The sequence below is a fragment of the Cucumis melo genome, chromosome 4 (genome assembly GCF_025177605.1).
Source record: "Cucumis melo cultivar AY chromosome 4, USDA_Cmelo_AY_1.0, whole genome shotgun sequence".
In the NCBI taxonomy this organism is placed as follows: Eukaryota; Viridiplantae; Streptophyta; class Magnoliopsida; order Cucurbitales; family Cucurbitaceae; genus Cucumis; species Cucumis melo.
The window spans coordinates 24,607,981-24,621,880 of NC_066860.1; the positions used below are offsets into that span (position 1 = coordinate 24,607,981).

Here is a 13,900-nt window from a genome sequence, read left to right on the forward strand (position 1 = left end):
GTTGTGTGTTTGTTAGCCATTAGCAAAAAGCAAAGAATAATTTCAATATTCTCTTCCACATCTCATGGCTTTTAAACAGCTAAGTTATTTTCAAAGTGCACATGCCCTCTATTCCCTTTTCAAATTTGGATGCAATAGTTTTAATGAGTTGTATATGTAGAAGATTTTATGGTGCATCATCTTTTTTCCAAGAATATGGTGGAAACATAAAAGGTTTTATTTCATCATATTTTAATTATTTATAACCACATTTTGAAATTATTTATAAAATATAGTAAAATTATTTATAACTCATTTAAATTTTTTGCCATATTTTGTAAATATTTTTTTTTTTTTTTTTTTTTGCTATCCATAACGATTCCCTTCTTGATGATTTTGAATTTTGGGATGTGTGCTTGTTTTATTACAACCTTTTTTATCCTGATTTTCATGATTCTTAATTGAACATTTGGATTCTTAGCTAAATTCTAAAAATAAAATGACTTTTCAAAATTAGTTTTTGACACCCAACTTTGTTCTTAAAAAAACTCCTGAATGGTAGAAAATCAAACAAAAAACCAGTATATTAGAGTGTTTATAGGCTTAACTTTCAAAAACCAAATAGTCATAAAGGTTAATCACTTAATCACAAATTTTACACATACTTCTACACTTCTTATACTAATTAGTAGTCACTCTTTTTAGCACCAAAATTGATTTGTGAATATATTGTTAGAACCACATAAAGTTAGATCTTCATATGAAAAGAAACTGAGGCAACTAGAGAAGTGTTTGGTTAGTTTGATTATGACACCCAACCTAGACAAATTATTACACCAACTGCTTCTATTCTTTTATTACTCTTTTTTCCCCCTTAATAATAATTATAAATCCTGAAGCTTGGTGGCCTTTTTTCTCCTTTTTTTTTTTTAAAAAAATCTTTTTAGTTTTTATTTACATTGAGAAATATAGAAACACACACACACACTCTCTCTCTCTCACACACACACACATCCAATGTTTCAAATTGTATTTATTTAAATACTATATAAGATTGCTTTTAATTTAGACTTTATACATATTTGGTCAAAAGATACAAGTTATAAGATGGGCACAAAAAAAGTTTAAAAGTAATTTGAGATGACATTCCAATGGAAGCATTTCTAATGAAAGTTAAATTTAAAACAAATATTTCATTTCCATTTTTAAATTAAAGTCACAACTCCTTTGACCATTAGACTTCACTTTCTCTACAATCTAGTTCTTTTTCCGTATTATACCTCTCTCCCTTTTCCTTTTTAAGTGTTTATTCTCTTTGAAATTATAAAAAGTACACAAAAATCGTCTCTTAAATCAAGTTGTTTGTACTTGATGAACTTTGTAAACGAGTCAGTACGAAGCATTGGGTTTAGAAAGACTCAACTAGCTCTTTTATGATGAGGAAGTGAAAACTTGAATTGTTGTTTTGTCATTGATTTGTCCTTTTATTAAAGTTCGCAAATGACATCGATACGTGGTACAAGACCACCCTTTGAGGGCTACAAAGTATTATGCATGTTAACGAACATATTGCTCATGTAAACTGATTTCTTTACTGTGGTTCGTGTTAAAATATTGATGAACAGATCTGTAAACACATTCTAGTCTTTTCTTAGCTTGAAGTTACTTGTGTCTTTTTAACCTAGAAAGAATAAAAAGGAAAAACAGAAAGGAACAAAAGCAAACAGACAAATATTAAGATTTCTCAAATATCACCACAATTTGTGAGTTTGTCAAATGTAGAAGATTAACAAAATTATTACATAAGAACTCACCTTCCAATCCTTGGTTATATAATATGAAATATTTCATCCCAAATCTCAACTATCAAATGCAACTATCCCAACCCAAAGTCCAAGTAAATACTAAAACTAAGTTTTCCCACATTTGATTGTAGTTTTCATCTTGGGAAGTCACAAACATGCCCCCATAAAAACAAAGAAAAGATAATGGCTTTCACTATCCAAACCAAATTATCCACAAGAAATTCACACTATTCAGAGTTCAGACAAGGCACCAACTTATATTAGAATGTTTCTATTTAATTTATTAAGTGACAGCATAAAATGTCTTTCTAGAAAACCAAGTTTTAAGGTAAGAAAGAGCTGAAAATTCAAAGAGGCAAGAAGTTTTGAAATTCAACTAGCTTTCAACAAAATTAGGATATGTCAAATGGAAGGTACAATGAAAAGACACTCTAACAAGGAAGGACCCTTATGCAAGCTAACAAATGGCTGTGATGAAACCCGACTCAGGCTGTGATTTATAAAAACGAAGAAAAATAAAAATAATTAAAAATTGGACTTTCTCCTCAGTTCTAAACTACAAAATAAGAACCAACAAAAGTCTACTGTTATCCTCCAGCTATCATTGCTAACTCTTTCAATAAAAACCAGTCAAGATCATAGAGGAAAACATTGGGGCAAAATCCGGCAGCAGCAACCAAGGGACGTCATTCTTGTGTTTGTGTGGGTATATTGGTGGCACAAGAAGGGTAGCTATAAGGTGGGAAAAGAATTTCCAAAAGATAAAAAAAAAAAAAAAATAGCCAGAAATGACTATCATGTTTTGCACTAACTCAACCTCATGTTCTGCCTCGTCTTGATCATTCGTTTCAGCGTAGCCAGCCAGAAGCTGCACTCATCCCATTCGCTTGTGGTGAGAAGCACCTATAAGCAGCAATAAGTGAATGTGTCTCATTTTGGATTGTAGAACAAAACAAGATAGCAAGAACCTTATAGAACAAATACCTGGATCTGTAATGCACGACCATAATCGCCAGTATCTAGAGCTTGGCAGAGCTGACCAAGCTTATCAGCAGCATTTTTAGATATATCCCCACTGTTGAGTTTGCTGAACAAGGCACCCATCTTCCTCGAGTTGTCTTCAATTTCCCGCTTCTTACCCGGATTTGCCCGCGCACCTCCCAATGCTTCTGAGGTCTCATTGAAAAGTCTGGTCAATGTTGCTACCACAGGTTTTTGATGAGCTGCAGACAGAGTATTAATCAGTTATTGCATCTAAAAATAAATATATGTGCGTAAATTGTATAGAGTGCAAAGTAAAACAAGTACATCCACTATCCAGATTACATCATTATAAATTAACATGGAATTGTAATGGGAATAAATTTCGGGAAAACTGAGCAGAATATAACTAACAATTACCAGGTACGTTTGAAGTATCTGCAGTCTGCACGGTTGGTGGTGGGGCTGGAGGCATCACCGCTGGCTGTGTTGGAGCAGATTGTGTAGGGCTGGGAGGCTGAACCAAACCCATTCCAGGTAGCTGAACGGCTCCTGGATTAGGAACTGGCATGAATCCCCTAGACGGTGGAGCGGGAGCCACAACCTGAGGCATTTTATGCCCAGGAACTGAATCCATGTGTGATGGGACAGGACCAACTGAAGGAGCTGGTATAGGTTGATAAGTAGGATTTGCAATTCCCTGAAATATTTGAGGAACAAATGTTAGATTATCATTAAAAAGTATCTTTTACACTAAAAATGAAATGATTTTATCCATCATCAATGAAGAAGGATTACGAACAGGGTACAACTGAGAACCCAAAGTGGGTGGCTGTTGATATTTTTCCACATTTCTCAAAGCAGAAGGTGTTGCAGGAACAAATGGCCTTGGAGCAGGCTGACCCGGGGGTGCAGAAAAATTTGTCTAAAACAAAAACCAGATTATTATTATTAGACCAACCCAATTCTTAGAAGAATTTCAAGCAGCCTCGAGAAACAGTACCTTACATAGAATGCAAGCTATGATAATCATTAACATCATTTACATCACCTTGACACTTACTCCAAAAGTACTTTCCAAAAGATCAAAGAAATGCCAGTCTAAACACTGGAATTCTTCCAAAGATATGGCAGGTCAATATTAGATTGATGCGGGATGATAATATTTAGAAGGAATGTGTTTACTTTTTGAGCCTGACTCGATTGACCATGAGACCTACATGCTTCTAAACTTCAAAAGATGTTTTCAGCTTTCATATTTTGAGTTCAATTACATCTTAAGATTGTTTTGGGTTCAAAATGATATTCATATATGAATTACCTAGTGTCATAAAACCCTAACTTTAATTAAGTCCGATTTTTGTCCTTGTTCAATTCTAATAGATATGTTAGTTGAGGTTTATTTTCTCTAGAAAAAGTTGCTATTTTTTTCCAGATAACCAAAATTTTCTAGAGAAAGAATAATCAGCAAACAGTACCTCTGGAGCTTGTGGTGCCTGTGATGGAACAAATAAATTAGGCTGCGGTGCAGGTTGATATGATGTAGGAGCAGTGTATCCTCTCCCACCATATGCAGTCTGGGAATAGTTATCATTGTACGTAGTGGTAGGCATACTCTGATGGAATTGCGCTGAAGCAGATTCCTAAGTCATCAACAAGAAAGTTAAATGCCGAATTCCTTGAATCAAGTAAATACATCAACAGGTTCAAAGCAGCCAAAACCAGAAAACATGTGACATAAAAGGAAAGGTAGATAAGACACCTGATAATAATGTTTAGTGGCTTCAGAACCATACATGTTTTCGCTTGGTTGCTGAGAGTATTCAATATTTGAGGCCTTGTTATTTTTATCTGTGACACAAAAGTAATGAACTTGCTTAGAAAGTAACATCTAACTCAAAACAATCCCCCTCTTGTATAACCCAAGTGGGGTAACTACCTAAGGAATACACAAAAGGGAAGACATGTAGTTCGCAATTACAGCTTATGACTTCGGCACCAAGTATTTGATAAAATTAGAAGGTCCAGTCTAGGTTATAAAGAAAGGTTAAATTTTAGAACAAATATAAGCATGTTTCTGAATCGTTTTTACTTTATCAGTATTGAACTTGTTGAAAAACAAATAACTTAACTAGTTCATCTTGTACCAAATTTATTTCACATTGTCAATCTCAAAAATCCAAAAACTTGATCGTCAAATAGGATTAAAGATAATATCTGTAATAGTACTCTGAATTATGATTTACTATTAGGCATTGCCAGCAAAATGTTACTTACCAGATACATTATTCAAAATTGTTAAAAAAATTAATTAAGAAACAGTAAGGTTCAATTTGCTGTCCAAAGGGTTATTAATCACTTGAATACTTAAACAATTTTTGGTCTTCAGTGCGGTTTCATGTTTGTCTTTAGGCTTTGGTATCTAAGGCTTTTTATAATTACTCTCTAGGGAAACCCTTTCTTTAGTGGGGTTTTTTTTTTCTCAAAAGAAAGCATCTGCTTCTATAAAAAAAGGTAAAAAACGGAAGTAGACTCAATAAATCATGATGTTCTATGATCAAATAACCAATGCTTTGATGACAGAGAACTAACCAGACTCTGTGGAGAGGGAAATTCGATCTCTCAAGATCACAAGTTCAGGGGTCAATTCTTCAGATCCCAATAACTTAATATATTCCAGGGCCGTTGTTAGCTGTCCTTGACTTGCCAATATTTCAGCATATTTCTCAACAAGCTTGCATAAAGTTACACTAAATCTCTTTTGTCCAGTGGCCAAAGCAAGCACGATAGTCTTTTCCATCAAATCCTATGCAAAGCAAAAGGCTTGTTTCAACTTTATAGTCCAATACATAAGTTCAATAACGTCTCTTAAAGTACACTGACCTGAAGAAGATCAACATAAGATTTTCCTTCACGCTCAGCAGACAAGCTCTTCGACCAGATTTCAACAGTTTTATCGATGTTTCCAGCACATATATAGCACAGAGTTGCTGGAAGTGTATAACCGGCAACCATAAGTTTTGAAGCAAGAGTATCACAAAGCACAGTCCATTCATCTTTTTGTGCAAACTGTTAATTGAAACAATAACAACATTAACGTCGCAATACAGTAGTAGTATCCAAGATTTATAATTTTATGGAGAAATCAGATACCCTGGAAAATCAACAGGAATGCTGAAAGACATGTTTACTTTTAGTAAGACTAAAATACTTGATGAACAACATAATCTAGAGAACTGCTTCCAGAATTTCCTGGACAGTACAGTCCATATATAAAACCTGGAGCTTTTATAACACCACGATCGACATGAAAGTGAAACTAAAAACATTTTTTTGGTATCTGCTAATATGATAATGGAATTTATTTCCTAGAAATAGTCAAATAACCACATTTAACATAACCAGACATGTCTGAGAATTAAAGCTGAAAAGGAAGAAACTGGTAACTCAGCGGGCACAAGTCCATTTCAATTTTCAGTAACCAACTTGACACCCCTTCTTGAATATAGTGTAAATCCTTTGCACACAAGTTCTAAATGATCAAATATGGACACTGCCAGTTTTCTAGAGAGAACTATTTTCCAAATTAAACATAAAACTTACACTGCAGAGAAGGGCAAGGGTTTCTTTCCAGAATTTCAGGGGCCTTGTATTCACAAGACTCAATAGATCATTGTTGACCATTGCAGAAACAATCTGATGGAAAAAAAAAAAGCAGATTAGTTTGTGGAGGCTCATCCCCAGAGAAGCTCAAAGATGTCTTTTACTGCTGTAAAACTTCAAACTATCAAAATTGTAACGCAATAAAAAGTTAATATACACAGCTTCATAAGAAGAGAATAAAGTTTTAGCTACCTTTAAGTACGGTGAACGGGATATTTTTAGATATTGATCTCGTGTATTCTCCCACAAGGACCCACCACCCACATGAGCAATAACCAATGCATCAGCCATTTTGTTTGCAGATACACACAACCCAACAGCCCCCTTATAATCACCTACAACTAGTGCCCGTTGAACACCATCAGCAAACGATGCATCTCCATTATCTTCTACTCCATCCTCAACTTGTGGTTCTTCAGCAGCAACAAGAGTCTCCTCAGCAGCATGGTTATCACCAGAAATTGATAAAGGTGTGTCAGCTTTTGGACTGGGAAGATTGTTAAAGAAATCCTCCCCATTGTCAGATGGGAATAATGTGGCTTCTCTACCATCCCCATATCCAATATTATCTGCTGCTGTATCATTCAGATGGAGAGCATTAACATCCTGGGAAATCTCTTCTTGAGGATCTTGTGATTCAGTTGATATACTAAAACCAAGATGGCTGAGAAGTTTCGTCCTTGCAGTTCCATCATCTTCAAACATGACTTTCAGGAATCCCCATGTTTCCCGATCATCCTCCAAACTGTTTAAATACACTACAACTGTTAACCACCACTTTTTCTATTGAAAAAGAAAGGGAAGCAAAAAAGAATTAGAGATGAAGACAAATTTCAAGGGCGATGGCATACTCAGATTCTTTAGACTTCTGTTCACATAAAACCCTGAGAGAGGAGCGTTCACCATTTTGTATTGCAGCTTCAAACTCAGATGAACGAGTAACCAAACTGTGCTCCATTACCAAGTCATGCACATAAACCTGGAAATAAATACAGGGGTGAAATGAAATATAGCCCTCATGGAATTCAAGTTGACCAATTCAATAAAGAAATACCTCCGAAGCACCAGCTGAGGCACCTGCAGCAGGAGTCTTAGGTTGAAATGATACTACCTTCCCTCCAAAGCCAAAAGAGGCACCAACTGGACGTTTATACCACTTTGGTGCTCTCAATGATACTGCACACCAGTGAAGGAAAGAACAACAAAATCAAATGTACATGAAAGCCACCAGATAGACAAAAGTGCACCAAAAACCAACTTACCTGGGCTAAAATCATTATCTCCTACACCATACCGGCTGCAACTCTGTAAAGAGAAGGGAAAGTAAATTAAAAGTATCAGATTTATACCAAAAAAAAACTATGCAAATAAAAAAGAATGGTACATGAAAAGTTTTCAGACGTGGAAAAAGAAATCACACAAATATGGATAACTATGATTTAGTTTCACACGAAAGAGCGGCTGATTACATACTTCACTTCTATATAGCAAAAAAATATTTTAATAATATTTAGCCTAGGAAGTTGAAAATTTTATCATTCCTAAACCCCATTGCAAGTTTACACAATGACTATTAATCGAACTCTCTTATCCATCAAGATATTCCCAATAGAAATATCTACCTCATTTTTCATAAAGTATTTAATATAAATCAGTCATCTTTGGATATTTCTTTCTTCCATTGAAAACAGTTTCTTATCAAAAAGGAGGGGGAAGAAGATCATAGAACATTCCCAGAAGTCATAATCTAAAATATTAATTCTGTGGACAGAATTGTAAGGAAACCTGCACAAAGTAAAATTTTTTGCAAGTACCAAGAAGCTTCAAAATGGTTGTACCTCAATATTATATAAGCCAATCTTCCCATCAAATGAAGAGGCAGATATAACACCAGGAATCCTAGGATACCAGTGTACATCAAAGTTCCAGTTGGTACTAGCAGGCAATTCGCACACAATCTGCATTGGGAAACACAAAGTCAGAGTAGTTTCCTGGTTGATGCTTATGTTCAAGCACCTAATAATAAGCAATGATGGAGTATAGAAGAACAAAAAGTAGAACATCAAAGAACTGTAACAGAGCTTACATCTCCAGAAATAGTGTCCCAGCAGATAGTTCTGTTGTCTTTAGCACATGTTAGCAAGTAGGAGGTATCGGTGGGACACCATGACATTGCAATTACACCTGATTTTTGAGCCAAGTACTTTTAGAAGGTTCGTTTTGGCAAAATAAACAATTAAACTTCATACAAACAAGATATTCAATCCATCATTAGTAGATGAAGCAACATGTACGGATTAAAGTCAGACTTATCACAATTAAACAGAACTTAGTCTGCCAGTTGGGAAGCAAACAATTACTTCTCTAATCTATATAATGTCATTATATGTACAGCAACTAACAAGCTTAAATGGAAGAGTTTTGAAACCCGGTTGCTTAAAAGGATAAAAACATAACTAATGACACAGCTCCTAGAGTCGAATGCGAGATGAAAATGCTTTCATTAATCATTTGTAAAATGAGATGAAGAGGCGAGAACTAATAGGTTGCATTTTATCATTTGCAAACATGAAGCATTTGATCTTCAGTATCAACCCATCCTAGACAGTCAGATTATTGTTCGGTCTTTTATGAGTCTGACAAACAAATTCCAATGATATTAGCAGACAGGAACACAAACAAGCAAGGCAAATAACGTATTGAAAAGTCAATATAGTCATCATTTTAGGCAGTGAATTTCAATAATTAAGCAAGCTCAAATTGTAAAAGCTCGCAACCCTCAATCTTTTCGTCATATAACAAGAATAAGAAATAGAAAACTTGAACGCAAGACGACAATCAGAAGTCTAACAAAGTACAATGGCATTGTACAAGTTTCAAAAGGAAATCAATAACACCAATAAATCCATTCTCTGATTATCAGATCACAGATACCTAAGTAAGGGAGGGTCATTTGTCATTTTTTATATGATTCTGTAAATGTGAGAGCAGCTCAAGGACAGATACGACAAGCATAAAATTGAACTTCATTATCATACCTCTAGTGTGGCCCACAAACTCTTTAACTGGTGTCATAATATTACGCATATCCCAAAGCTGAAAGCAAGAGAATGTGTCAACTTAAAAATAGTATGAGATCTTTACAATATTTAAGAGTATAATGTCTGGTAATCATCACCCTGAGGGAAGGGGAATTATCATCATCTGAAGCAACAACGAGTTGAGTTGCAAGATCAGGATTCCACTGCAGCACCGAGCAGCGTCTTCTAGTGGAATCTGAAAAACTGAGTTGACAGGCAAAATATATTTATCAAATGCAACCAAGAAATTCTGGCTGTATTAAAAAATTGAAATATTAAAAAATTGAATTTAATATTTCACTTAGACTTACCTTATAACCGGTTTTTGCTTCTTCAGGTCCCAAACGACTGAATCAAAAAAGAGTTATAACAAAATGTTAGGGAGAAACAAATGTTTGGATTCTTTTTTTCAGAATATAATATTTTTTTAGTTGCTATTAATGTAGGCCTCTTCCCCTCCTCTGCCCTTGTAAATAACCTCTTTTTTTCATCTGTCTTTTTTATTTCTGAATGAAAAAACAATTTGTGACCATTGAAATTGTAGTTTCAAGGCTTTTCTTTCCACCCTTTTTGTAATTTCATTCACAATTACATAGTTTCTTGAAAAAAAACAATTAACTTCAAAATAATAATACTAGATAAAGCTTTCTTCAATCAAGAAACCAAATTTTAGTCTAGAAAAAATCAAAGTAAACAAATGCCTAAAATAATAGCAGCCCAAAAAATTGAAACAGGACTTATTTCCTCACCTGTTGCTCCATTATAGGACGTAGAGGCTAATATATGTTGAACTTTGCTATTCCATGATAAGAATGAAATTTCACCCTGAGCTGCAGAGCCACTACCCTGAAAAAAAAATGGAATGAACAAATCAATATCCATTTGATTTGAAGTTTATAATAAGTAGACAAAAGAGAGGAAAGAGAGCATGGTAGCTGATAGCATAATGAAGTAGAACTTTTCCTGGCATGTATATAATGGTATCTTCCAAATATGAAGATTAGTCCTACTTGGCTGCCCTGAGGCAATTATTGTTTTTTAAAGGGGACTGAATCCTTCAAAATTTAAATATTTTATAAGAGAACTTTTATATTGAAAATAAGAAAATGCACAAGAACTGCCAATGGTTTCCCTTAGAGGCAATCAAAGAGTATCAAAAGATCCTCCAAATGGAATTAATCGGGGGAGTACAAATACCAATCTTTGTTCTTTTTTCCCTTTTTAACAAGAAATTGAAAAACCTTTTCTTCTAACAGGAAAGAAAAAACTACAATGCCAACTAAAAGAAGAAACATTTCTTCTCCATTATAGAGATTCTCAACTTTCTCTCCGGAGAAATAATCCAAAAAGCTAAAATATGGCATAGAAAAGTCATTTTGAGAACCCAAAAATGAAGTTTCATATTTGTTGAAGCATCCAAAAATGAGGCTTTGGATAAACCTCGAGAAGTTTCAGATTCGTTGAAGCATTGCCCTCTTGATCCAAAAGGCATCAAGATTTGCAAGGAAAGGGAAATTCTTGGTGTGTAACAACCTCTACAATTCTTGTCAAGGTCAATATTTACACAAGCTCCAACTTCAAACTAAAATTATATTGACTTGCCTTCAATCACATGGAAAACAAATATATAAACAAAACAAGCCCACTTAGGAAACAGTTCGCCCACATATCCTCTATCCAAATTTAGGGGAGGGAGGGAACCCTCAGTCTAATATGGAAGACACTGGTTGGACAAGTTCTTACTAAATTGACCAAACGAAAGAAGTCTACTATTTCTAGAGCAGGTAGCTATAGGTGGTCTATTGGTCCTCCCAATTGCTTCCTCTTATTTCCTTCACATGTTCATGGTTTCTTAGACTCCATTCCCTCTAAACCCCTTAATATTTACATAGGTCCCTATCCACCACTAGGCCAAGGTGGTTTTTCTCCTTGTAAAGATATCAAGGAGCTTATTAGGGAAACCATCATGGGTTGGCCTAGTGGTAAAAAAGGAGACACAGTCTTAATATTTAACTAAGAGGTCATGGGTTCAATCCATGGTGGCCACCTACCTAAGAATTAATTTCCTAAGAGTTTCCTTGACACCCAAATGTTGTAGGGATTTTATTTGGAACAGCCTAAATTTTGGATATGAAAGCCATAGCCACCCAGTAAATTGGAAGTTGGTCTGGCTCAAAGTTCGGGTGAATTGTTTCCCTACCCTACAAAATTTATTCAAGAAACTTCTAGGGCATCACAATTATACTTAGCTGGTTCCTGTGGCTTGAAAATAATGATGATTTCCCATGCTTGATAAGCAGAAAGAAAATGACTAACGTCATTGCATTGTTTTTGTTTGTATCTCTCTTATAAATTCCAACCAGTATGTAATTTCTGTCTTGAATCCAGAAATGCAAGAGAAATGAAAAGACCATTGACTTCCATAGATTCCTTATAGGTATATAATAATGGTGGGTGTGCACACACACATATCGTAATATCTTCTAAAAGTTGATGTCAACAATAAATTGTGTGATGAGAGAGAGAAATAATAGATTGTGTTCCACAGCAAAGTCTACACTAAAAAGGGGTCCAGAAACTATCCCCAATACAGGCAAAACTACACACAAGAATACCATTTGTTTGTGTTAACAAGAATATTAGACAGTTGCAAGTATACTATAATAAAAATTATACAAACCAGCACAGCCTAACCTTCAGAGGTGGAAAATGAATAGGTTGTGATGGGTTGGCTAAATCCCATATGCAGATTTCACCATCATCAGCTCCAGATGCAAGCAAGTTTGGTGTAATTGTATTAAATTCTAAACCACGCACCTGCAAGAGCAAAATATTAGCGTGAAAAATATGGTACAACAGTAACATTAGATAAGCCACGAACTCGTGAGCATTTCAAAATTTTAAAAAACTTACAGGCCCTTTATGCCTTGTTAGATGTCCAACTAGTGGAGTTTCACCTGCCTCAGGACTGAAAAAATAAGGTGAAAAAGTGTCAAGCCTACAAAGCATTCAAGACAGCTAAACCTGACGCCGTGAAAACTATTGTAGGGTAACTGCAAAATTAAACAAGTGAACTGAATCTAGTAAAAAAAAAAAAAAATTCAGAGAGTTTGCCTAGGAAACTTTCAACCTATCTAGACCAGGTTCAGATTCATTTTTCAACCAATATTATAATGTAAGGAACAATGGAAACCTTCCTATCCATCCACCTTCACAAGGTCCAAAAGGAATATTTTTCTTTCACAAAAGGTAAATGAACAATTAAACCAACACTTGATCTTTCTGCTTAAATTGTTTCAACCGACCTTCAAAGAACACTAAAAGTGGTAAAGAAAAAAAAAAAAAAAAAACCAAACTCCTCAATCCTACTGCAGTTAAATTACACCAATTGGTTCGAAGCCAAATCCCCGAAAAGATAAGCACCTGTTAACTAAGAACTTATTAACTCTACTTCCCCATTTTACTAACAACCGAAACCACTTCAGCACAAATACAATTCCAAATTCTAACAAACAGATTGATCCAATTAAATGCGAAACCAAGTCGAATTACCGGATCAGCGCAAGAGGGTTCCAAATATCAATGTTTCCATCGACGAGTCCTCCAGCAATGAAGCCTAGAGAATATTGTTCAGAACCCGATCCATTCTTTCCCCACGAGAGACGATTGAAGCGTTCGGAGCTCGGAGAATCCCCAATTACAGGAAGGTCTTTATCATCCGACTGGAAATCAAGCTTGAAGATCTCGAGATTGGCTGATGAGCTAAATGACAGATCCACAGCACCCGCCATCGTCCCGGCGGCCATGTACGGTGCGTCCGGTGCTATAGCAACGGACGCCGATCGATTCACTCCTTTTATACACGCCATTGAAACCCCAAACTATGGAAAATAAAAAACCAAACACTACACCGAATTGAATTGTATCAACAATCTGTCTATGTATACAATTACAATTATATGAAAAGGAGAAGCAATGATCGGCGGATCTGGAGGAATTTAGAGAGAATTTTTTTGGAGAGTGTATGAGAATTCGAGGGTTGTTGTTGTTTCGATCTGATCTGTGAAACGCAAGTGAAAGTGAGAGACTCGCAATTCTCTCTCTCTCTCGCTCTCCAAAATTTTGCGCAAAACAAAAACAAAGAAAAAATGTAAAAGTCGGGATTTTGAAGATTTTACTTTTGCCGTTTCCGGGAGTTTAATTAGCGGGTTTCAAGAGATTTTATTCTCTGTGTAATGGAACACTAGGGTTTATGTTAGTCAACGATTTTAAAGACGACTGCTTCGTCATTTATCCAATCAGAATACGACGTGTGTTTTTTGATGGCCATTGCTTCCTACATGGGCCATTGCTTACAACTGGGGCCTAAATCTATGCCCATAATTATTTTTA

At 35.3% G+C, this 13,900-nt stretch overlaps 1 protein-coding gene across 1 annotated transcript; it reads right to left on the reverse strand.

Moving 5' to 3' along the window:
* Positions 1 to 2,147: 2,147 nt before the first annotated feature.
* LOC103500339 (protein transport protein SEC31 homolog B) lies at positions 2,148 to 13,678 on the reverse strand. The gene is made up of 22 exons (XM_008463610.3): positions 13,061 to 13,678; positions 12,422 to 12,476; positions 12,203 to 12,325; positions 10,258 to 10,354; positions 9,820 to 9,856; positions 9,607 to 9,712; positions 9,467 to 9,524; positions 8,515 to 8,612; positions 8,267 to 8,386; positions 7,691 to 7,733; positions 7,483 to 7,604; positions 7,280 to 7,407; positions 6,621 to 7,173; positions 6,369 to 6,461; positions 5,649 to 5,834; positions 5,358 to 5,571; positions 4,528 to 4,616; positions 4,244 to 4,408; positions 3,568 to 3,690; positions 3,186 to 3,465; positions 2,769 to 3,007; positions 2,148 to 2,687 (listed from the first exon to the last, which is right to left on the reverse strand). The coding sequence occupies exons 1-22, from the start codon at positions 13,375 to 13,377 to the stop codon at positions 2,592 to 2,594; spliced, it is 3,342 nt and encodes a 1,113-aa protein (XP_008461832.2). The 5' UTR covers positions 13,378 to 13,678; the 3' UTR covers positions 2,148 to 2,591.
* Positions 13,679 to 13,900: the final 222 nt, after the last annotated feature.